At 41.4% G+C, this 26,923-nt stretch overlaps 1 protein-coding gene across 6 annotated transcripts in view; it reads right to left on the reverse strand.

Moving 5' to 3' along the window:
• The window catches only part of EXOC6 (exocyst complex component 6), a 161,383-nt gene extending 134,668 nt beyond the window's left edge, over positions 1–26,715 (reverse strand). For all 6 annotated transcript variants that reach the window (XM_059729979.1, XM_019484236.2, XM_059729978.1 and 3 more), the window contains exons 1-5: positions 26,616–26,715; positions 3,268–3,439; positions 1,940–1,987; positions 1,751–1,841; positions 681–726 (exon numbers count right to left, since the gene is read on the reverse strand). In XM_059729979.1, the coding sequence (XP_059585962.1) occupies positions 681–726; positions 1,751–1,841; positions 1,940–1,987; positions 3,268–3,439; positions 26,616–26,698 (440 nt within the window). In that variant the 5' untranslated portion in view covers positions 26,699–26,715. The remainder of the gene's footprint in view (positions 1–680; positions 727–1,750; positions 1,842–1,939; positions 1,988–3,267; positions 3,440–26,615) is intronic.
• Between the last annotated feature and the right edge of the window lie 208 nt (positions 26,716–26,923).

Consider the following 26,923-nt stretch of genomic DNA (forward strand, 5'->3'; position numbering starts at 1 on the left):
ATCCTAGGTAGAGGGCCATGCCCCACACTACACAGAAAGGCAAAAATCAAACTGATGAAGTCTGGAGTTTTTTATACCTCTATTTTTCATTCACAGAGTTAAAGGAAATATTTACATATTACAACAATACCTCAGATGCAACAAAAGATTAATAGAAAGTATTGATACCCTATATTGATCCCCTATATATACAGAAGGAGGATAAACAGAAAGTCAGTGTTTTTTCCTCCTTAGATCATATATTGTTTTAAATGCATCAAGACAGATTAACTGGGTACTGAATTCTGAAAAGGCCATCATTTTGCCATTTCTACTGAACTCCCCTAGGACCTTATTGTTCCTTGCTTCTTAAATTGTTGTAGAGTAATAAAAAATTAAATATACTCTGCATCCAACAATTATTTCCATCTCAATTCATGAGTACTTAAGGTTACTTTTTAGTGGCAATCATTAAATTCCAAAGATTGCTTTCATTTTCATGCAGCATCTATTCATTTACAATGGCATACTTAAAAAGAGACAAGTAACAATGAAAAGACAATATTAAGTACTAGATTACACTATTTTGGATATCGCCTAACTGTTCAAACGTTTATGAATATTGACATAAAAGTAAAAACAAGTAAATAAATGTACTTCTTTAAAAATATTTTTCTGTTACACAAAGAAAATTAACTCACCTTTTTACTTTCATCTGTTCTTTAAGTTTGCTGTACATTTCCAGTACTGTATAAAATAAACATATTAACTTACATGGATTTTATTGTATGTTAAATAATGAATACAAAGAAAAATATACAATTGAAAATGAAAAGTATACACTTCTTATGTTCATTTTTATTGAAAAAGACTTGCTAAACTCAAATACGGTTTTCTCAGCATTATATTACAATTTGAAAACAGCTATAAGTAGCAAAAAATAAATAGTTCCAGAAGGCTGGTTGAAGAAAAAATAATATTTTGTTAAAAGTATTTAAGTAGTAAAAAAATTTAGACTAGTAGGCACAAATATTTCTCATTACATATGCATTAACTTTTGTTTAAACTTCTATTTACAATTATCACAAACACTCCAGAAGAAGCTTTGAGACTTTCAGTCTATTGTCAGTCTCTGAAACATTCCTGTTAAAAGGCAATAGTACCATCTACTGTAACAATCACAACTCACAACAGGAAAATTACCCACTAGGAAGAAAAAGGTTCAAATCTATCTGTCAGTGTCATAAAGAGGCACCAATCCTTATAGATGTACACTATGAAATGCTATGTGCTCTAACCTATACAACATATGTGCTCTAACCTATATAGAAAAATACATCTAGGTATTATAGTGGTTCTTTAAGTATAATAGCTCAAAATTATGGTATTCAAAGATAAAAGACACCACCTATAAGTAATGTTCTCATTTTAACAACAGAAAAGTAATTAGTAAACAACAACTTCAGTGATTTAAAAGTAGGTATGTAATTTAAAATATGAAGTTACAGATGCTTATATTTTTATACTGTCTTCTCATTATTTGCTTGCAAACAAAGCTGTATGATTATCCTATTACAATTATTATGAAATAAATATCCCATCAAGATATTCAAATTCGTACATCCTTTCAAGATCCTAGTGATCATACATCACAGAATGTTACAAAATATGAATTAATCCTTTTTCCCCTGCTTTGCCTACACTAACTTACCCTTCTTCTGTTACTATTGTATTTAAGCACATGTCACTATTCCATACATTTACAACTTACCTGGAAGACATAACTGCAGTTTTTCCACTACTGTAGTAATATTCTGCTGCTGAACCCTGCATCGGATGATTTCCTCAGTCTGGGCTATCACCTTAGATATATATTTTTTAAAATCACAATTAAATTATGCAACGAAATTTAATTTGCTACAAATATTAATTATGTCTATAGGAAGCACCGTTTTCTCACCTCTTTCCCAGCATCTTGAAGCCTTCGGTTGGTATCAGTAACTTGAACCTTAAAAATAATTTCACCTTTGTTAGATAAATATGCATATACTGCCCTGATGTAACTGCTCACCCTTGTAATCAGATCATGCTTCATGAGAAACTTAGAACAAAGACATGCAAATTCAGATTAACTCTACAGCTTGAACTTGAACTTTTGATTGCAAAGGGCTTTTGTTAACTTCAATTACTTATGACAGTTCTTTCTAACAGATTCTGTGGCAAACTTCTCAAATTTACTTGGGATTTTTGAACTTTACTTGTTTCTGTAGGTCTGTCAAACAATTCAAATCATTGACCCAATTGACCACTGGTCCCTTTTTGATAACCTCAATGAGCTCTATGTGCCATTCATTGTCTGTAAGAAATGGCGATTGCGTTTTATGGTAATTAAACATTCATACTTTACTGAATGCAAACACTGGGTGGTTGATTAACATCAAACGTGGAAATCTCCAAACCACAGCAACATTTTAATGCTGCAGGTGCAGGCAAAGCTCAACCTCAGATTTTCCCACATATTAAGTGACTCATTAGGTCATCATAATAAGGAAGCACATTCTAGTTTATTAAAAATCTCATTAATTTCCGAACAAAGATGCTCAATGACCTCATTGACGCTGTATTTGGTCTCTTGTTATCTGAATATCCTTTATATAATGCTCTTCTAATCATAACCTCTGGTGAACTATGCTCATTCTGTCTGGTGTGCATATTTTGCTCTCAAAAGTGTAAAGAGAGCTAAAAGGGACGGGTCTCACAATTCACTATTCTGCACTCTGACTTTTGAGTAAACCTTAGTTCTCATTTCTAATGAGATACCACCACCATTCTCATTTGGAGAGCAGAGAATTTTTTTATAAAACACAATTGCAGTCCCTTAAAAATATTCAAGATTTTGTTTTAATTTTTTATTTTGAATTTAAAATGTCTTGACACATATGATACAAAAAAGGACTCAATATAAAAAATATTGTTCTTGCCACAATTTTACCATGTTTTAGTTTCCTGATTCTGATTATGACTTTTAAAATGCAAACTAGTTTTTGGCAACATTTTTTAAAATATATTAACAAATAAATCAGAAAATTAAACCTAAAAAGTCAATTTGGCAAATGGATTACAGTAGCAGACAACCTGAACATCTATGCAAAGTAATTTTTTTTTTAATTTAGCTTTCAGCATCAGGATATTTAAGTTACTCATGCAAGTTTTATCCTCTAAAAAAGGAAGGCAAGTTATTTCTTTTAATAATTAATAACAATGATACATAGAACTCTAATTTCTTACCTTTAATTTTTCTGCATCAGCCCTTACTTTAAGTAGTTCTGTAATAGCATCCACAAATCCTTGATGGTGAAAATTGCACATCTTTTCAATCTCCCTGTCATGATTACGTATACAGGCATCCAGTTTTTCCATAAACCTTTGGTGTGCATTTGGCTGGTCATCATAAACAGACCTGTTAAATATAAATGACAAGAAAAAAAAATATTTTTTCCTCTAAAATATATTACGTGCAGTGATCTTTACTGAAACATTTAGATTTTCAAAATTTAAATTCAAATATGATGTCACAATGACATCATGTGTGAAACTTCCCAATGAAATTATCTACATCACAGGAAATTTATCATTAAACCAAAAACGCAGATCATAACTGAGGACTGAACCCAGCCCTTGTTAGCATTAATCCAGGTGCTTAACCATTCACAACATGGTTGACCTGAGCCCCACTGATTTGTTACTTATGCCCTAATGCTCAAAAATGGGTACAAAAGAATCAGTTTCTCTGACTACCTCAAATAGCGTGGATCACTTTTCCTTCAAATTCCACTGTTTCTTAAATAGTAAGAAGTGTAAAGATGTAAATTTACCGGTTTTTTTCTAGTATTCCTAAGAGCAGAGTTGTCCAGTTAAATAAATTTTGCATGCCTCTAGCCAAACAGTTAAGAAAATGCCCTACGGCAGTCAGCCATCTAGTGGCATACAGTTAACACTGAGTGAATTGAATTTATGAGAATTAATTTTGCACCAGAGGAATTATAAAGCTGCAAGAAACACTAAGACCAAAATCTGAACAGATGCCTGAAGCTGCCACCGATATCTGTATTTAGGCCTATGATGGTGGTCTGATTTTCAAGAGTCAAGGACTCTGTCCCTGAACCTCTTAATATATAACTATTGACATACAATCACAGATGTGGAACAGAGATTTAAGAAAAAGTAAAGCTGAGAATGTAGTTTGTTAGGTCTATTTTTTGTTTAAATAAATTAAAATTAATCTGATATCTGGAGTCTTTTTCCCCCCTAGGGCTTGAAGGAGTTGTTGGTTTGGTGGTTTGTGCCATTAACTGTTTATTGATTTATGTCATATAGCCAACTGTTTTAAGGCAGATTGGGGCAGAACTGAGAGCAGAACATGTTGGACTGGCTCAGAAATAAGCCACCACATAAAAGAATGCACAGAGGGAGACAGTACGTGGTTCAGCTTTAAGCTTTAGCAGAGAGAAAACAAAGAGGTATCATGAGCAGCTGAACAAGAGAGCAAAAGCATAAGGTGCTTATACCTCATCAGAAAGGTAAGAAAAAAACAGTGAAGAGATCTGAAAAGTGATTTGACATGGTCAGAATGGCAGACAAAAGAGATGATTTTGAAGTAGCATTTCAAGATTGACAAAGGGAGTTCAGGCAGCCAGCCTAAATCTTCAAAATCAGGAAACTAATTTCTAAAATCATGAAATTGGCTTTACATTTATGAGATTTAAAAATATTATTTCAAGCTGCCTTTCAGTTTCTGAGTCTTTAATTTACCCTCATAACTGCAAGCTTTTCTCTACAGGGAAAGTTGAGATACTTATGCAATCACCTGACAAGTTCTTTAAGAAAAACACCACAATGCTGCAATGTGGACAAAAGTTTTAGCAGTGGAGTGCGAGAGAGAGTAAGAAAATGTGAAAGAGTGAGCGCACAAGAGATCACACATTCAGATTTTGAGAATTTTATTCATAAGATAAAAACTAGCATCCATTTTGCTGATAGCTACAGGGGGGAAAAATCTGTCATCACAGAGGTGATGAGAGTAACACTGGACACATTACCTTCCCAGCAATCCTGCTTCCATTTTGCCCAGTGTTTAAGTTCTTTTCTTAACTAAGTACTAAGAAAAATAAAAACAAACTAATGGAAAACAGTAGTACTGTACTGCATACAAATGTGAAAAAATTCCTTATCTTTTAATTTTACTTTCCTTCCTATTCCATAATCAATTATTCTATTCTGTTCTATAAAATAGTTTTCAATATAGAAACTAAGGACAACCCTCCTATATGATATAATATGATTTTAGTAACCTATTTTATTTATCATTATTTGACTTTTAAAGAGAATCAAACGGTATTTTGTATGACTGAAATCCACCCCACTGCAGGCCTGTTCAAGAATTCCCATGCCACTTAATTCCTTAACACACTGCGTACATCAGGGATGGGCAAAATGCAGCCCAGGGGCCGGATGTGGCCTGCCAGGCCATTCTATCCAGCCCGCAAGGCCCCTAAAAAAATTAGAAAATTAATATTAATCTGCCCTGGGCTGCCTGTCATGTGGCCCTTGATGGCTTGCCAAAACTCAGTAAGCGGCCCTCTGCCCAAAATAATTGCCCGCCCCTGACTTACAGGGTACAAAGCACCTTGAATGAGTCCTGTGCATCGCTGGTGATTTCATTCATGCATTTCCCATTCTTACTGTCTGCTTTTTTTTTTTTTTTTTTTTTTTACAGTGTATGTCCAGAGAAGGGAAACTGAGAAACACAGGAAAGATGGAGAGACCTACTGAGACTCACATTGTTTTCTTAGAGTATAGTTTAATTATTTATCCTTAGAATCCCAAAAGGAAATGTCTGGCTTGAACAAATCGAAGATTTTTTTCAGACTGAGTGGAACCAAATCGATCAAAGCCAACATTGGCTATCACCTCTTAAATTCAAGAATTGTGGAAAAAAGCCTTAAAAAACCATCCAGGTAACCAAACTCCTGGGGAGAGAAAAAGTCCTGTCCTCCCAAACCTCTTCAGGGACATATAACTTTGCATCCTCCTGTAAGTCTTCCTCCTGACTATCCTCTGTAGAAACTAAAGACCTATGAGGTCTTTAAGATCTAAGATTGAATTTGTTTAATAAACCTGGAACTGAAGGGTCCAATGAGCCTGGATCTTCTGATAGAAAAGAGAGAGCGGCTTTTTTGAGGAAAGCTTTGGCTTTCTGGAGTTTATCTTTTTGACCCTGACTTATATTTGGGATTTTCAGGTGAGGGAAGCAGTTAAATTCAGGGAAATAAAAAAGGCAATGAGCAGCCTCACGTGAAGAATGGAAGAGGCCTGTCCCTGAAAATCTTCCCCAAAAATATTTCTTACTGCCTAAGGCAGGGAGGGAAAACGGCAACTGGAGAAATGAGAAGAACACCCTTGGCTCTACTACTCATTTAAGGAAATAAAAATCAGAGTACTGAGAACCATGTTCCTTCTCCTCCAGAGCACCACGGAAAGTCTTACAAACTACTTGACCTAGAACAACAAGTGTTGCAGGTTACTAGAATGGACTTATTATCTCAGCATTGTTCTGTCTCTGAGGAAAGAAGCTGATATCCTGAAACCTGTACAGCAGAAGCAAAGGGAGCCCATTTTGAAGTGTCTCATTCCTGGGAGAAGGAATGAGAAAGCTGAGGAGACAAAGGTCACTAAAATGGGCCTCTCTTGTCAAATGGAAGGTGTCTTTTAAGACCATATTTCAAAACTTTTGTCCCCTTCATGAATACTGTCAACATCTGGTGGAAAGAGGGTTAGTGTTCTCTGAAGAACTGGGACATGGGCCACACCTAACACTGGAGGGTTTTGACTGGAGTGCACTGATGTTCCTGCTATACTTATAACACTCAGAGGTTCTTGGCTAAAGGGTCTTGCTCTTCAGCTCAGGATCATACCAATCACCAAAGTTAGGGTCAGAAAGGAATTTTTCCAGAGGAGAGGGGTGGGTACTTATCCCCAGTAGTGTGGACATGGTCCCTAGGTTCCTAGGATCTTCTGAGCATATATTAACCAATTACTTCCCTGTCATTTCCGTGGCAGAACAGTGACAGTGTCTCCCATACTCTTACTTATGGCATGTTACCGAGTTATTCTTGGTGCTGAGATACTATACCTTGTAGCTGTGTGTGAGGATTAGAAATAGCAATTTTTGGAATACCTAGGGTAAATGATTGCCTGCGAATGCTGAACACCAGACTCAGTGTCCCGGGGGGACCTTCCAATTCTTTGTTCCTATCCGTGGATACATCACCTTCTTTAGGACAGGCTAGACTCACCATGTTAAGGCTGACGCAAAAGAGAGCTGAAGTCATCTAATCTGTTGCTCCTTTCTTTGACTCCAAGTTATGTGTGCAAAGGACCTCCAAGTTTGGGTCCCCTGCAGCTGTTCTCAAAGAAAAGTGAGAGGGGCAACACTACTGCAAAAGCCTGGTTATGTTGCTAACAAAATTTGGGCATAGCCATCCTGTAGTATTCCCTGCCTATCCATTTAACTGAACTGCTCTGTCTGGAGCTGAAACAAAATATTAATTGAAACTGGATGGACAGAAAAAGAATCTCAAAAGCCAGCTACAGGCCACCCTGCTTAGTAAGTTTAAACAGCAGAGAAAAATCCATTAATCCATATAATTCATTGAAGAGAAGCAACATTCATTTTTTTTGGAAATAAGTGTATCAGGAACCAAAAATAAACTACCCTGTATTTGCAGTGCCACTAGAAAACTTCTAGGCCATGGTGGAAGAGACAGAGACAGAGAAGGGTAAAACTTGTATTGTACTAATAATTCTATACACAATGTAGAAAGGACAACATAAAGGCTTCAGTTCCCTGTTGCCAAAACCACACAACTCAAGAATAATAATTTTTACGAGAAATTATCACAAGTAGATGAGGACTAGTACAAGAAAAGGACTTAGAAAAAATGATATAGAGGGACAAAAAACTCCATCCAGTAGGTATATGTTACTTAGATACATAAAAAAGGAACATGGTTTGGAATTGAGAGCATGGATATATATCAAAAATATTATCAAACAATTCTAGACAAACAATCAAGAATCATAAAATTCTTGCAAGTACATAGCTTGGTGTAAACTGGTTCAATGTCTTGTACAACATTACATGCACCCCGTTTATTTCTGTGTACTGGTTTTTCTGTGGTGCTCACCACCCTCACATATCAGCATTTCTTATGAGTTGATGATTAATAGTTCCTTAATTCACAGAAGTATAGTGAGGATAGTATCACCAAACCCCTGGGAAGTTACGAAATATTATTATTTTGCAAAGGGGAAACTGAAACACGGAAATATTAAAAGACTTGACCATAGTCACAAGGGGCACATCCAGACAAGCATGCAAGTGCAGGGGTGCACGTTTCTCATGGCACAAACAACAGTAGCACATATTTGTACCTGTAAGTTTTGTCGCAGGGCATGCCCCTGCACACAAGTTCCAGTGTGCAGCAAATTGACCCAGGTGGGGTAGGGGAGGCCGAGGGCCTCCCAGTGCTGTACTGGCCCCAGCAGTCTTACTTGGGGTTCTGGGGGCCTCCCAGGGCAGCAGTAGTGCTGAGCCAGTCACTCAGATCCTGGCCAGCAGCCTGAGCATGATTCTGGACAGGTAGGCTCTGTATCTGACAGCACATGCTGCTGCCATGTGCGCTGCACCACTTTTTTTAGCGGCATGTCTTTTTTTCCACCAAGATCTCCCAGTGTCAAAAAAAACTCCACTGATAAAAAAAAACAAGTGGCATGTGCAGCACACACAGCAGCAGTGTGGACTGCCAGAAACAGAGCCTGGCTTTCCAGAGTCACGCTGCTAATTTGCACCATGGCAAACAGGTGCACATGCTGTGTGCAGTTTGCAGTGCCTCAAACAACTTTGAGGCGCCACAAAACGCACATGTACGCTCGGTTGGACATTCCCAAGGAGGTCAGTGGCAGAATAAAAAAAACAAAAACAAGAAAATCTCAAAGGTCTCTGTACAGCTCAATCACAAGAGCAACTGATCTCTGAGTAACGGTGTTGGGTTTACCATTTTCTGCACTGCATGCATTTGAAGGACATTAACAAAGTGCCATACATTAACTAAAACTTTAGTTGAGAAACTATGCTTAAGTTTCAAAGAATAATAAAAAGTTTATTAGATTATACATAATAAAATGTAATCATTACAGAGCAACTTATTACATACATAGAGCTCCACCTTGTGGAAATTATAATAAATTAATTCTTCAAATTGTGGTGATGGAATGAAACTGTAACAGAACTTCTTAAATAAAGCTTCTTATAATCACCCCAAAGTTTAGAAGAAATGAACTTAAGACTCTAAAATCCTAAACATATGAAAAAATATGAAAAATTAGTCTACATATTAATTCTACTTGTTATTAACTAGGATAGTGCAGTCAGAGATTGGATCCACAGCTGTTTTTTTCTTGCCTGACAAAGTGGTATGCCTTACTTTAAGACTAGCATTAAATATTTCACTTTCAACCTGATATTAAATATATATCAGTTTTTCTTTTCTCCTATTTTTTAAATCAATTGAATCGCTTCTGTTTAATGGCAGATTCATTATTCCCACTGAATCATTATTTTAATTATTTCCAAGGTTGTAGCAAGGCTTGAGAGTTACTGTAGCCACAATAGTCCAGGAAATATGCAAGAGACAAGAGGGCTTTTTGTAGGGTCGAAAAGCCGGGCAACTACTTGGTCAAATAATGTTAATTGATTGGTCAACTGACTGCATATTTTTGACCAAAGATTATAGCAATTTTACCCAAAAAAAGCTACAGTTTTTTGTAATTTTCTTGACAGAAATATTATTTTTTTTAAAATTTTCTGACAAATTTCTTAATGGAAAAATTGGTGCTTTTTCTGTGCATGACTTGGACCTATTGGCAGCTTTTTACAAATTTTTATCAGTATTTGACCAGTCAATTGACCAAACTTTATTTGACGGGTCAAATAACCAACCCTAGTTTCTTGTGATATCTTTTACTGGCCTAACTCTACAGTTGGGAGAGATGCTGGACAAGATTCCATGCACAAAATACTGTTCATCAGGCCTGCTTACAAGGTGTAATTTCCTAAGTATTAGACAAAAATGACATAGCAGGGACTATGCACTTAGGTAGAACTGCCTCCTCTCCCAAATTTTCTTATCCTTTTTTCTACCCGCAGATTTTACACTGCCTACAAATTTTGTATTCTGAACATGCCACATATTTGTTCTGAAAATATATATTGTAGAAAGTTCAGAAGAGCTACCAGCTGGAGCTTTACACGCACAAGAAAGAACTAAAACTCATTTCACTATCTGGAAACCAGCAGATAGCTAAAGCTTTGGCTACTGCGAAGATGCCTGCAACTGCAAGAAAATAAAATGAGGAATTAATTTTGAATCAATAACCAGACAACAACACATGCACCACTTCCATAATATTTCCCACTATACTGGCCAATGCTAAAGAAATATATTAACTTAATCTTTCTGCAAAAATAATCAGTAGTGAAATTGTTAACAATGTTCCTAAAGAACTCAATGCACAAACAGCAGCCCCTAATTAACTCCATGCCCCAGATGTCCCTAATAGGAACAGAAGTTCAATAAACTGATTTAACCTAAATCAGTTAAGCCTGATACTACATTCATCCAGGTTATCTTCAATCCGTTTCACCCATTTTGAAAGAAGTTCATGTGTGCTGAACTTCTGTTGTGTTATAGTTTTGAACTCATTTCTGGTTACTTATACTGATTTATGTGAAATTTCTGTCCCTAGCCCTAATCACTTGGTTACATGGTTATAATAATAACTGTGATCATCTTAGTAAAGCTTAGTGATTTAACCCCAAAACTATAAATATAATGTAAACAATGAATGCATAATTTACACATTTTCCATATACGTTACTTAAACATATATATATTAGAACCATAAGGCTGAAAGGGACCTTAGGGATCATCTAATCCACTTTAGGGATCATTTAATCCACCCCCTGTCCAAAAGCAGGATATCATGTTCATAAACCATCAGTGACAGATGCCTCCTCCTGAAAACTTTTAAAGAAGAAAGGCCACAAGCTTTCTAGGCAGGAAAAAGAGAACTTGAACCCAGCATGATATGAACACACAACATTATATTCCGTTACCAGACACACTACCATTGTGCCACAAAGTCTCAGAGCAGGGCTATTCTTGCTCAGTTTCAATTCAGGGACCTTTCACATACCAGGCAAGCATAACCACTATACTATAAACCCAATTAAAGGAAACAATGCTGCAGAACCCAAAATCAACAGGAAAGTCACTTTCAGCACTTGCCTCTAAAAAGTAATCTCAATTTATCTAAGGAAAAGATGAATTACTCATGTATTTGAAATAGTTCTATGAAGATAATAGGGTGTAGCTGGGATGGACCAGGAAATGTATGAGGCAAAAGTTTTTTGATGATATTTTGTATCAGACCAAATGAATCTTACCCAACTATACAATTAGTCCAATAAAAGATATCACCAAAAACAAGCTTTGCCTCTGAAAATATTGCAACTCAAAAAGCTGTAACTCAAAGGGTCTGTGATACTGCACACAGACATACTAGAAACTCTTCCAGCTAGATCTATACTGACAAACACAGAAGACACTAGCTCACAGTATTTGATTATTCGTGCCAAAGTAGTCAGTTACTCCTCAGTGCTAATTTTTATTTTTACTTTCAAGCACAAAACTTGCTTACCTATATTTTAAAAAATATTAAAACAGACCAAGTTGTTGACTTTGAAAAATTAACACACTGCAGAAAGAGAAAAACATCATGCCTATTAACTTGACATATTTCTAGCATGTGTTGGTAAACACAAGAGGGCACCCTGATAACATATTCTTCAGGTTGACAGAGAAGGTAAAGTTTGTTGTTGACGGTAACAAGCTATTTAGTCAATATTGGTCCCTCAGGACCGGTAAAGATTAAGGACAACCAATATACAATAGCATATATCATTTGACAGCTGATTATAGGATAATCACAAGTAGTAGTTTAGGTTACAATGCATCATATAAATATCATCTGTGGATGCAGTAGGGCATGCAAGATTTTAAATGAACAAATGTCAGAAAGAATGACAAGTGTGAGAGAAAGGATTAGTACTTTATTGAAGTGGAAAAAAGGCTAGAAGTCAGGACAAGGAGAATGGATCAGTCATGATATTTAAGAGACCCTGGAAATCGATTAGGTATAATAAGGAAATATTTAGGGAAGGACAGAGAAGTAACTACTGGCCAGTGTACTGAAACAAAGGAGGGATGCAAAAACATTTATTGGGAGAACAGTAAACGGACTGAACAACAATATTTCTGCCTCAGATACCTCTGTAATTTAACTTTAGTAAGTACCTTGCAGCAGGAATAGAAAGAGACTGAAGTTTCCAACCATTCTACAGAGTAAACTGCTCAGGTGTTCTGACTGCAGGCAGAAAAGGTCTGAAAGAATGAGTGCTAAAGAAAGTGAATAGTGTGTTGATGTAGCTGTAACTCTCCAGGACACATATGAAAGGAAAGGGGGTTTTGCGACACTGGTATCTTTTACTGAACCAACACTATAACTGGAAGAGAGGTTAGACAAGCTTTTGGGTACAAACTGCCCCAAAAGCAGTACAATCATCTCCAATCCCTTAAGGATTTTTTTTAAAGTCTATCCATTTATTTAAGATTTTTAAATGGGCAATTGATTTGATTTTTTACTATACTTCACATTCACAAGGAGATACATCTTTAGGAGCCTATGTTATTACAGTTTTCTAGACTGAACTGCTTCCTTCCCAGATATCAAATAATCTAACAAGAGTAGGATAGGAAAAACAAAGTTAGGTCATAAGAACAGACGGAACTTTGGAAAATTTGAGACAGTTTAACTCTTATGGGATTTGGGATACAAAGCATGGAAAAGAGAAACAAAACATCAACTATGGCTGGTTGACTAATGGTACTCACCGAAACTCAAATTTTTCCAGTAAATATTCAACTCCTGTGGGATCTGCCTAGCCTTAAGAGTTCTGTCCCCAACCTGCACTCTGACCAATAATAGTTAATCATTAGTTCTATCTTGGCCTTTTTTTTCAGACCGCATTCCCTAACTTGCAGGGCCATTTCTTCCATTCTCAGCTTGAGACAAGGTACTGGTGCTGTCCTGACGATGTCACAAACCAAAATTTTCAGGGCAGCAGCCTCCAGAAGCAGAGTGAATCCAACAGCTACTAAGGGTGTTGTTACATGATTATTAGCAAACGCTAATTCTAAGGAGTTTTATGCTGTGTTAAAATTAGCATGTGCTGTGGGCAGTCGCACATGATGGGTTTACCCTCTGTAAAATACACTGCACTGACCTGCCCCTAGAGGCATGCCAAGCAGTGGTATGGCTAGGAGCTGTATGTTTGCCACATGCCAGCCCTGCTTGTTGGCTCTCCATGGCAGTATAGGCTCCAGGATCAGGATATATTAGCCCTCCTCCTCCCTGGAATGGGGCCCCACCAGCCCCTCCCCCCGGCCCAGATCAGAGGCCCATCACCTACCTACCCACCCCAGCCCAGGTTTAAATTACAGCAGAGAACATAATTTGGATGGCAAGAGGTTTATTATTCAGATGAAGGAGAACTGGAAAGCTCCTGCTTTGATTTATAGAAAATTAGGGGAAAACCTATTTTTCACTTGTAAACTGATTGTTTTTAATAAGGCAATCAAGATACAAAAAGGAACCCCAAAATTTCATCTTCAGCCAGTCTTTTTCGAAGTAAAATTTTAAAATAAAAAATGTAATACACTGTGAATTTTCAGTACAGTATTTCTCTTGGATCAGTAACTTCTAGTTTTAAGCAATTTTACAGAGAAACTATGGAAGCTTTCTCCACATTCTCATGTTCAGATCACAAACAGCAGCCAAATGGATTTATATAAATCCCATGTGCACACAGGCATTTTCTCATTTGAGAAAAAGCAGAAGTTTCAGATCAAGTAAGCAATAAAATAAAAAGTATCTAGGGTGCTAAAATGTATTGTGACATCAGTGAGTATCTAACAAGCAGAATATTTGACAACACAGGTTGCAATATAGGCTTGGAGCCTGAGATTGGAAATACTGTCTCAACCATAGTTGTCACTAATGTGATAATACACTGTACTTTAAATTTAAGCAGCCATTTCACAGGAAACACTGTGGCAATTTCCTTTGTTCTACAATATACAAAGATATTTTGTGTTTACACAAACTGCAAACTTTGTAAGCCTTTTTTCCATGTAGTACTTTTATGTAGTTTACTGCAAACACCCTTAAAATTCTTTATAAAATAATGTCCAGGTGTTTCCTGTAATTCAACAAGTTATTTTAATAAGCAGATTTCTTAATACCTAAGCAGATTTTCTATGCCAACTACCACCAACAGGCCCAATTCTGCCATTCCCTTTTTATAAATACTTGTCACTGTTCTATTTAAACTATTACATTACATGCCAGAACAATGTGCAACTAAAGCTAAGGGCAAATCACAAAAAAGATTTTATTAATCTTATTTTAGCTGTTATACTTTACTTGCCTTGTTTTCCTGTATGTGCAATTTCTCTGAATTGTTCTCACTAATAGTATCCGGTTTCTATGAGCAGGAAAGGCCTGAGTACAGTTTGTTAGTTAACATTACTTCCTATAACCAGGGTCAATATTCTGTAGTAGTGACACTACAACAGTCATTGTTCATACTGGATAAGCAATGTATCACGCTGAAGGCTGTTAATGGACATCCTCTGTAGTGAAACATGAACTGATAATCAGTAAACCCAGATTTGCAATAGACTTCCTCCTTCCTGTTTTTGCACTGCTGACCAAGGAGATGTCTCTTCCTGCTAAGCTTTTGTGCTACTTACTAATGTATGAAACAAGATTGAAAACATGCATTGCATTTTTTTTAATTTTATGCTGTACTTATGTATAATAAAAGACAGTACAATAAATTCTGCTCACAGAGTGTTCCCCACTGGCTTCAGTGATACACGTAACCAAAGTTTAGCCCTCTGTTTTGCATATATATGTGAACATAATGATAGTAGCTAGGAAGATACTGCTATTCACCATAGGCAGTAAATTAAGGAAGTTGGTAAAACAATGCTTTTATCATCACCAGTTATTTCTACAGATTAGAAGCTAAACAACATTCCCTATCAAGAACACTGGATTTCCCTACAATAAAAGTTTGGAGTACTACATAGCATTTAAAGGTTCAATCCACATTTCTCTCTCATGCAAATATAGGCCCACCCTAGTGACAAGCTACAAATTATTGAAACCCTCTTACCTTGTTTATTTGGGATACACTGTACAAAACCCTAAAATGATAGCATTCATTAGCTATCGGCAGATCATCTTGTTCTTATCTAAAAGCCACTTCATAAAGCGTATGAGTACAGAAAAGGTCAGTGACATTTAGTTCTGACTGGCTCAGGAGCCACATGTGCAGTCAGTGTTAACCAAAGAGCCACATTATACACTACTCCAGATAAGCTGTGGCAAACAGTCCAGTTCAAAAGAGGAAAGTATTGTACTTATACCACACTTGATAAAAATAGAGCACACAAGTGTTGCATTACTCTTGACTGCAAGAAAAACATTTAGTGCATGCAGGAGAAAAAAAACCCAAACTGATAATGTTTTCTGCCAAGAGTCACAGATGATATATTGAAGAGCCACTTGAAGCTCAAGGGCCACAGTCTGAGTATCACAGAGATGGAACCATTTATTTTGTAATTCAAAGGCCCACTGTTGTCAATAAAATGCTTCAATCAGTTTCAACTAGACATGCCTGGAGTACATAAGCGTAAATGTGTTATTTTAGAAATGAAGGAAATTCCAAGAGAAAAAGAAATATAGTAGTTTTGGATTATATAGTTTTGTTTCAGAAAGTAATTAGATTTACAGATATGGTATTTAATCTGAGTAATAAAACATTACAATACCAAGGTGTGCTATATTCCCTGTGAATACTTCCATGGATACAAAGAAGAATCCTTGCCACTGACTTTACCCAGAAAAACACTCAACTTTGAAAACTGTTCATAGGTACATTTCATAATTTTTAAAAAACATTCTTGTTTAAACTAAATGTGTTTTTTGTTCACTTTACAAGATGTATTGACAAGTTCCACATACACACACATGCCATTCTTCCTATAAAGTAATGCTGTATCACGCATTTTCTCCATGTACGTACATATCTTCCAGGCAAGGGACCGAAAGAAAATGAGATTGAGTTGTAAAGAAGCTCTTCTTTATTTTAGCTGAAAAACCTAGCTAATGGTAACTAATGATGTTTCCCTTTATGGGAAAGAGTTCTGGAAGGAAACTAACAACCTACATTAACTGATTTTCCTTAATTTGCTCAGCTTTGTTTTCAATACTCCTCCCTGCTTAAGAAACAGCATGAGTGGCAGGGAAATCTGTTCGGCCCTTACAGGAATAAGACACTTTACAGGAACTCCAGTTCTCAGAAGCAGGAGTGCTTACTAGCTAATCTTGTAAAATCCCTGACCACCTAAAGTAAAAGTTATGTAAAACAGTAAAAATATTATTATAAATTTATACTCAAATCTTCTTAAAAACAGTTCTCAAAACAGGAAAAGCTATCATACTGCAACCACTGAAAAAGATTCTTTTTGTCAATCCATGTAGTCACAAGAAATTCTGCATCTCATGAACTAAGCTCAGAGCCATGCAATGGCATAAAAAGTTTAAGTTTCCATTCAATCCCCAATACAGTAGAATATCTTTCTCTCTCCCTCTCCAAGTACTTGATTTAAAAATCAAGTGAAGTGCCATTCTATCCGGCCTGTGGGGCCCCTCTAAAATTTAGAAAATTATTACCTGCCAGTGGCTGCCTGTCAAAGTTGCCAAGGTGCCAGCAGCAGGAGGAGCTGACGGCAGGGCGCAGTGGCAGCAGCAGCAGCAAGGCCCACCTGGCCTTGCCATACCCCAACAGAAGCTTCTGCCTAGCTTGGTGACCATGGGGCTGTTCCCCTGCCCTCCCTCCATCCGAGAGTGGAAAGTCAGATAAGAAAAGGACGAGGAGGATGGGGAAGGATCACCAACAATTGCCCCACTCAATGGGGGGCTGGGCTGAGCTGGGCTGGCTCCATGCCGTGCCATGTGGTCATGGCCATGCAGCCGGGATCCGCATTCTGCTGGAGCCAGCCAGCACTACACAGTTCCTGGCTGCGTGGCCAGGACCACAAGGCCTGGCCTGGAGTGGGGGGCTGGAAGCAGCAGAGGGTGGATTAGTGGGGGGAGTGGCATCAGCAGCTGGGAAGCAGCAGTGGTAGGTGGGCATATGGAGGGAATGTAGGGAAGCAGCATGGGAAGGGTGGCAGCAGGGAAAATGCCAGCAGCAGGAGCACAGGGCCTGCCTGCACCAGTGCCCCGGACCAGCAGGGACCCCGGGTGGGGCAACAGAAGCACAGAGCCTGGGCTCAGGGTATGTCTAGCTCCGTCGCACGAAGCTCAGATGCAGTCCACCCGAGCCACACACCTTTGGGGAGAGCCACACATGATGGAGCTGGCAGCCTGGCCCCACTCACTGCTACATGTGGGTCATGGGAAACAGCAAGGAGCACTGCACTATAGAGCTGGGCCAACTCCGCTCCTCTCCCTGCTGGGCCCCACATCCTGCACCACCAGCTTCATCATGCATGGCTCAGTGGGGCTGGCCCCACACATTGCCACCACGTGTGGCTGGGGATTAGAGAGGGAGCAAGGGGAGCTGTGGGGCCAGCTGAGGCTGGTTCCATTTGCTGCCATCAAATGCAGCTCCAGGAACTGGCATACTCCAGGGACTCCAAGGACCCCCCACTCCACACACACCCACACCATACCCCAAACACACCCATACCCTCCCACAGCTCCCACGCTCTCCCACCCCCACCAATCCCCCCAAGCATACCCTCCCATACACACTCTCACCCCACCCACCATAACCCCACACCCTCCCACCACCTCCAGCCCACTCCTATATCCCCCACACCCATGCACACCCACTCGCCACAAATACACACACACACTTCCCAACCACACCCCTCCCCACACATATACCCCCTTACTGTCCACACACAATATACAAGAGTAGGGCTGTATTTTGAGCCATTATGCAATTGCCTCTAAATACACTATGAAAACACACACAAATGAGGACAACAATTTTTTTTTAAATAAAAGTAAAATAAGTTATAGTAGATGTTTAATTTTTTATTATACAAATTGGTTTCCCCCCCCCCCGCCCCATTTCAAGATGGCAGCACTTTCCTTCCCAAAACGAGTACTTCCGGGGCAAGGGGAGAGACTTCTGGTGGCAAAGGTCAGAGGTTGCGGGTTGGATTTCCAGTCCCAAGATGGTGACCAGGGGGTGGGGCACCAGCCAAAGGCGGGGCTACACTTGCAGCCCTCAACTGCTCACCAAAATTCATTAAGCAACCCTCCAGTTGAAATAATTGCCCACCTACGATCTAAGCACTTAACCACAAGCATTAGTTAAATATATTGTTCTAATTTATGAGAACTGCAGTCTTCTCACACACTGAGATTTTGTGACCTGATGACTTCCTCACCTATAATTGAGATGCAGTTGAAATGCTAAGTGTAGGATCAAAATGCAAAATCCCTCTGTCCCAAGGGAACTGGGGTGGCAGGAGGGCCCCAGGCCAAAAGAGAGCCCCACTTACGTCTCGTAGAGCCTGAAGAGCTGGAGGAGAGGCGCGTGGTGAAACCACTGGTGGAGGTGATTAGCCGCGCGTATATCCAGCTGCAGCCGAGCAGCGTGGGCGGGAGACACCACCCGGGAGACATAAAAAGTGGCCCCGATGATGCGGGGGGCAGCTGATGTGTGGAGGCTGGAGGAAAGAGCCCTCACTCGGAGGGGATCAGCCGCCGCACCCGGCAGCATGGAAAGTCGGGGCGGAGCCAGGAGAGGCTCCGAGAGAGTCGGCGGTGACGCCGACAGCAGGGCCAGCAGGGAAGCTGGCTGCAACGTCGGTACCAGAGCCGACAGGGAAGCCGGCTGCAACGTTAATAGCAGAGCCGGCAGGGAAACTGGTTGTAATGCCGGCAGCAGAGTCAGCTGGAAAGCCGGCAGCGACATCCGCCACATAGGCGGCAGTGAGGGTGGGAGCAACGCCGACGGGGGATCCAGTAGCTGCACCCGCAGCAGAGCCAGCGGCAGCACCCACGGAGGAACCGGAGGAAGGAGCTGAGAGAGCAGCGTCGGGGCAATCCAGCACTGAGACCTAGGAGCAAGCCTGTGCAGGAGCCTCGGAGAAGAGGTAACAGAGGGGTGGGTCCAATGGGGCTTCGTCGGGCCGCACCAGAGGGCAGACGAAGACCCAAAGTGGGGTTGGACAGTGGACTTTCGTGGCCCACAGTGGCCTTAGGAAGAAGCGGGGATTCAACACCCCAGTGGGTGAGCCGCCAGGGCGGTGGAACCCGAGCCCTGGGCAATCCACACGGCCCAGAGGCACCCTTGCGTGCCTCCTGGCCCAGTAGTTTAGGGACCTTGGTTATCTCGGTGGTGGGATAGGCACATCACATCACAGGGTGATTAGTATAGAGCAATAGGGAGCCTTATTGGAAGGACCAGGTCGGAGGTCCTTGCGGACCATACACCGGGCCCGAAGACCTAGGCATGCAGCTGGTGAGCCGTGGGCAGGAGTTGGGGAAGAGCTGAGGACTCCAAAGGGGCCCGAAGATCGGCAACCCAAGGTGGCGAGTGGCTGGGGTGTAGGGGAGGTTGGAGCCCCGTGAGTGCCCGCCGGGAGGCATGACGACCCTGGAGAATGCCCCAAGGGGGAACCCTTCCACTGAGGTAACATCCCAAGTCGTGGCAGGCAAGTTAAGGGGACCCCCTGACGTCAGCAGAGGTAGCCTATGGGGTCCACCCGCGAGCCCAGGACAGACACAATCCCTAGTCTCAGCGAAGGCCACACGGGAGCGCTTAATTGAATGGAGGCAGGCACACCCTCTTAAAGTTTAATTCTATCTGAAAAATAAAGAGACAAGTTATAGCCTCTCTGCAAATTCCTAATTCAGGCCCATTCAGCCAGTCCCCAAAATTCTCTACCTCAAATCCCAGATCTCTCCAACCAAAAAAAGCTCTGAAATCTGTTTCTTTCTCATTATTCTCTTTTGGAGTCCTAGCTCCCTTCAGGATTGCTATTACTAGCAAATACTGAGGTATAAGAAGAATCTCCAGGACAGGCCATTAACTGTTTCCTGGTCAGGACAATTTAGGTCAGTCACAAGATTGCTGGGGAGACGTGCACAGCCAGGCATACTTACAGTTCAGTATCAGTGTGACTGCAGTGTGATTGTTTATCAGAGGTCTGGAGTGACAGGGAACAGATCTGGATTTTTCAGCTACAGTCAGGTAGTTGCCATATAGGCAAGCAAAAGTTCAGTTTACCAATCTAGTAAGAGAAAATAATTGATTATGTAGCTGCAAAACAGTTTAATTTTTGGAAGAAATTAGACCCCTAGTACTTTCTTAAAGCCTTGCAATTACACATTTAGCTGTCACTCACACAAAGCTTTCCATCTGAAAAATCAATCCTTGATGTTATTTTAAACACATTTTTACAAGAGTTACAAACAAGCAGAAATGTGTTTGAGCCAAAATATGCAAAAGTCTGGACTACCAACCTGTTGTTGTTGTGGGTTTGGTTTGCCCATTTTTCAGAGGAGGGTTAACCAGGAGTTGGAGATAACAAATGCCCTGAATAAAGGAAGCATACAGCCCATGGTATTTTTATATTACAATCATGGTTAAACCTGCCAACAAAGAGATTCTGTTTTATACAAAGATATATTGATTCAAAAATCTAAATGGTTACTCAAGTGAAGTGTCCCATTGTACATAGGTACTTGAGAACAATGGGTAGGCCTCAGTGAGCCTGCATTCTAAGCTAAAAAGTCAGAGGGGAACCAAAGGGATAAGGAGGTAAACCTGTTTGAGCCCACACAGGATGTACACAGAGTCAAGGAGAGCATCCTAGAAAAAATTATCAAGGAGCACATCTGTGGGAGCCTACTGGCTAATGTGATGCGGAGGGGTAACCAACATAGGTTTTTAGCAGGCAGGTCCTGCCTGACTAACCTAGTTTCCTTTTATGACAAGGCCACCAACTGTTTAGATGCAGGAGTCGAGGTGGATGTTATCTATCTGAACTTTAAGAAGGCTTTTGAAATGGTATCCCATACCATCCTTATAAATAAACTGAGGAGTTTGCCTTGGATGATTACACGGTAGACTGAGTACCAAACTGGCTCAAGGGTTGCATTCCGAGGGTGGTAGTGGATGCGTCGGTGTCAACCTGCAAAGATGCGGGCAATGGAGACCCTCAGGACTCAGTTCTGGGGCCGGTGCTGTTCAACATCTTCATCAGTGATCTGGATGAGGGGGTGGGAAGCACTCTGTCCAAATTCATGGATGACACAAAATTATGGGGTGCAGCTAACACCCTGAAGAGGAGGAACCAGATCCAGGCCGACCTAGACAGGCTGGGGAAGTGGGCAGAGGGCAACAGGATGCAATTCAATAAGGACAAGTGCAAGGTGCTGCATCTAGCGAGGAAGAACTGCCATCATACCTACAGGCTGGGGGGCAACCTTCTTAGCTCCACTGAGGCAGACAAAGATCTTGGAGTCACTGTTGACTCCAGGATACACGTGTCACCAATGTGATGAAGCAGCTGGCAGAGCCAATCACACCTTGTCATGCATCCGTAGGCGCTTCACAAACAGGTCCAGGGAAGTGATTCTTTCTCTCTATGAGTCATTGGTCAGACCGCAGCTGGAGTACTGTGTCCAGTTCTGGACACTGCAGTTCAAGCAGGATGTGGACAACCTGGAGAGGGTCCAAAGAAGAGCCACTTGCCTGATTACAGGCCTGCAGGGAAGGCCCTACGAGGAAAGGCTAAGGGACCTTAACCTCTTCAGCCTCTCCAAGAGAAGGCTGAGAGGGGACCTTGTGGTGGCATACAAATTCATAAGGGGAGAGCAACATGAAGTAGGCGACAACCTGTTCACCAGTGCACTCCCTGGAACAACAAGGAACAATGGCCATAAGCTACTAGAGAGAAGGTTTAGGCTGGACATTAGGAAAAAAGTTCTTCACGGTCAGGGTTGCCAGAATCTGGAATGGGCTCCCAAGGGAGGTCGTGCTCGCCCCATCCTTAGGGGTCTTCAAGAAGAGACTGGACAGGCACCGGGCTGGGATCACATGACCCCAGGGTTGGTGATTCTTTCTTGCCTGCCAGGGGCAGGGGGTCAGACTAGATGGCCCACTGAGGTCCCTTCCAACTCTATGAATCTATGAATCCCAATCTCCTGACTTCCTGGCTGGTTGCCCTAACCACTACACCAATAGTTCTCAACCTTGAGACACCCCTCTAAAGATGCCAGCTCTTAGTTTTCACTTTTTGACAGCAAAAAAAATAACAGACCAGCTTTTCTGTTGCAAAGAACTCAGACCACAACTAAGGATTTCTATTTGAAATCTCTGGGTGCATCTTGACAAGTACACACATGCAGGGGTGCACATTGCCCAGGAGACCAACAGCAGTGGTACATATTTGTGCTGCTGCTGCTAGGTGTCCATGGGCACTCCCCGGAACAGGCAGTCCAGGGCATGACAAAGTGACCTGGGTGGAGTAGAGGAAGCCTTATGAGGTTCTGGGGGCTTCCCAGAGCAGCAGTGGCGCTAATCCAGCCACTCAGAACCTGGCCACCAGCCAAAGTGTGGTTCTGGCCAGCCAGGCTCCTTTTTCGGGCGGTGCACACTGCTGCTGTGTGCACCACACCACTTTTTCTAGCAGCATTTTTTTTTGACAACAGGATCTTCTGGTGTCAGAAAAAATTCTGTGCTGCAAATTAGCAGCTCAGCAAACAGGTACATGTGCACCATGTGCAGTTTGCTGTGCCTCAAATGTGCATACTTGTCAGAACACGCCCTCTGGATGTATCCTGTGAATCATGTTTGTGAACCTAAGAGTGCTAACATTGTGTGGCACACTGCATAACTCTTGCAAACTCCCTGGTTGAGAATCACTGCACTACACCTTGGTGCCTCCACGAAACAATACAACATTATGTAAACAATATCACAGCATTTGCCAGAATCCAAGCCAATGAAAAAGAACTAAACTCAAAACCAGCTTGCCTGAATTTAATTGATGCAACAGAGATATGCTGTTCAATTATAGACCAAATCTAAATTAGATGCTCACAGTACTGTGCACATCAATAATAAATTGATTGTACTGATCTTTAAATCAATTACATGCATCTCCATCTTCTGAAAAGTTACAGTGTATTTTGAAAGACATTTTCCAATTTTACTACTTAAGCTCTAAAAAATAGCAACAACTTCAAGCTCTTGCTGATGCCTTTTGAAGTTACAGCAAATTGTTTCAGAGGTACCCATCATGTACACTGTTAGGTCAGCATTCCAAGGATGGTAATAAAAAAACTATCATTCAGCTGTCACCCATTTGAAACACTGCAAAAAAAGCCAGCCTATGTAAGGACACTCTAAAGGGGCCCAAAATAATCTAACCTGTGCAGATACTTCATTATATACTTGGGAAGGAAGAGAAATGTATTTAGATTATCATAATAGCATCAATATTTCATTTAATTTACCTGAAGGACTAAAACCACTGGCCAAAAATGAAGTAACTGTGTTTTGTCATTGGATAACCACAGCTGAATTCTCTGCGTGTCACAGACAAGCGATTAGGAAACAACACTCTCAACGAAGAAGAACAGTATTAGAATATGCACAATATTCTTAAATCTTGTGACAGATTATTCTAATTACTGTGCCACCATTTACTAGACTAGATATTGTTAAAGTCACAGATACATGTACTTAAGTAATATCTAGTACCGATAAGCTACACTCTGAATGCATCAGTACTCTCTGCATAGTCAGACCACCCTACTCGTATTCTAAAGGATATGTCTGCAGGGTTTGCACTTTCCTTTAAGCAATTACCTTGAAAAAGATACAGGGCTATCTGTGTTTACTGGAATATTATGACTTTGAGCCAAAGTCTGCAGAGTTCTTTTTCAAGCAAAGGGCCTGCAGACTATAATGAAGCAAAACTTTTTTAGTGATATATATTACTGGACCAACTGTAGAGTTGGAAGAGATGTTTTTTGGCTCAGCCAGATCAGGTCTTCTTTCTCCATTTTTCTCAAAGTTTTCTTTGCAACCTTCATTGCAAAGTGACATTTTCCCCTGCAGTGTTAAATGTTACTCCTGTTTCTTTTAATTTGTTCTCTAATGACACCTTACTGATGTGGGAGCGACTTGTTCCCTCTGTGGATATCATCTTCCCTACAGAGCACTCAAACTGCTAAAAGGTCCTTAGCTATTTACCCTGCGACACTAATCCTCTTATTTCTGATACTTGGCCCATTTTCATTTATGAAGTACACTGCAGTGCTACACTTTAAATCCAAAGATTTGTTCAGCCAAACTGTAAGAAAGAATGGTATTGCATACAGGTGATTTTCCTGTGCAGCTGAGAGCTTTGAGCTCCCTCACAAGTATAAAGCATGCTTCAAGTATGTTTAAAAGTGTTAAAGGAGGATTGCTACTTTGTAGGGGCAGCCTCAGATAGCATTATCAATGTCACAGTCCTATAAGTTTTTCTACAGTGTAATGCACTGGTTGATTAGAAGTATATTTTTATCAATATGGGATAACTGCTGTTAAGAAATCTGTTTGCTGTTTGATCTGCAGGGTTATACAGAACTTGACTGTATTTTTTACCTATAATGTGTAGCAACTAACATACCTATATTTTGTTTTGTTGCATTACCAGTTAATGGTTTTATTTGAAACTGATCCCTTGAATGAAATATGAATTTCATACTTTCCCTATAACTTGTCATTTTAAAGTTCATAATTTTTAGGGAACAAGCTTAAAGCTGGTCCAGCGGAAGTTAAAACGGAAATCTAATGATGCAATACAAAATGGCAACTGAGAACCACCTTGGATCCCTTAACTATTCCCTTCCCAAACTTTTAGATTTTATTCTGCTCTTGAAAGATGCGCATCTTTATTTAAGACTCCGATATTTCTGCAGTATTCATAAATTCCTTAACCCTTGTGTAGCGAAGCTTTTGTTAATCAGTGCTATGTAGTTAATATCTGACCAGTTTTGAAGAAACACTTCCTGCTACAAAAACTGAGACCCACTAAAGCAAACCTACCTTCTGAGAGAGTCAGGAAATCCCTAGAATGTACATAGAGAAGAGAAGACAAAGAAAACTTCAAGTATCTGACTGTTTATACCTAATAAATGTCAGGCATTTAATATGTTCAAAACAGACAGGTAATTCAACCTTTTTTTATCTTTCTTTATAAATCTCCCAAATCCTCACCACTTTCTTCTTACAGTACCCAGTTCTCTCCGTTCCTCCTTCCATGCTCCACTCTGAATTTCCAGCATGCTTCCTATCTACACCTCCCAAAGTTTGTCGGCCTTCTGTTTGCTACCCAGCTTTCCAAGATCTCTCATACATCCCCTGCATGTCCCTGGAACCATCCCCCACTTCCCCAAGCTTCACCCTCATTTCTTCCACGTTCCAACATCTTCCCAGACTGCCGGCAACCTCGTCATCACCTTTCTCTGCTTCAGCCAATCTCTTACCCCTTCCATGCTCCTCCTCTTTTAGATATCTCAAAAACTGGATGCGCGACTCCAGGACAGGCCAGTCCTACCACCTGGCTGGTCCTTCCCTCCTCATGATGCCATTCTACTCCCCCGCAAAGTACCGAGGGCATCTGCCCACAATAAAGCAAAAAATATTTCTGGAGTCTGCGCATAAAACTAGTTGGAGACATAAAGAGCCAAAGAGAGTATTGTTTTCAAGTCCAAATGTTTCCACAAAAAGTCCAAATGCTATTAAATTATTAGCGGGAGGGAATCTAACCCAGGCTGAATGCAGCAGACTTTCAGGAAACTCCATTTCCCTGCGGTGCAAGGATCTAAGATTAAAAACTGCCCTTATTCATTTTACAGAAACGTGCTTTTGCCTTAAGCCCCTAACCCACACCCAGCATTTACCCCAGCACGGCTGCCCGGGGCGTGCTGGTCCCGGGTGCTGTCCAGGGCTAGTAAAAGCGGAGGGAGAAACTGAAGTGCTGGCACCGGCCCTGGGCCGGCAGCTACATCCCTGCTCCCAGGGGGCGCCCAGACACACCCACTGCCTTTGACAGCTCCGCGCTCGCCCGCCCGGGCCGCACCTCGGCCGCGAGCCCACGGCCGCGGGGCGCTGCGGAGGGCGCTGCAGCCCTGGGCCCGCCCCAGCCCCGGCCGCTGACAGGCCCCGCTGCGGCAGGCGCGGCGCCGGGTTGAGGGGGCGCAGGGCCGGGGCTGGGACGGGCCCCCCAGCAGCACCAGTCGCGGCCCCACCGGCCCGCGGGTAGCTGCCAGCGCCGGCCCTGCCCCCTCCCCGGCCGTACCGCAGCGTGGGCCCCACGCAGGCAGTGTCCGTGCTCTCGATCTCCTGCAGGATCCGCTCATGCTCGGGGAGACCGTCCGCCATCTTGGGTGGGAGGAGCCAGGCGGCGGCGGGGGAGGGGGCGGGGCCGGCTCCAGGGAGCTCGGCCTGAGCCGCGGGGCGGAGGCTGTAGGAGGCGGCCTGCCCGGCCCGGCCTGGCCCGGCCCTGGTACGGGCTCGGGTGCACGACCCTGCGCAGCGGCCCCCACCCAGACGTGTCGCCTCGGAGCCGGGGACCCACCTGGCCCCGCGTCTTCCTAAGCTGGGCTG

This window comes from Alligator mississippiensis, chromosome 6 (assembly GCF_030867095.1).
Source record: "Alligator mississippiensis isolate rAllMis1 chromosome 6, rAllMis1, whole genome shotgun sequence".
NCBI lineage: Eukaryota > Metazoa > Chordata > Crocodylia > Alligatoridae > Alligator > Alligator mississippiensis.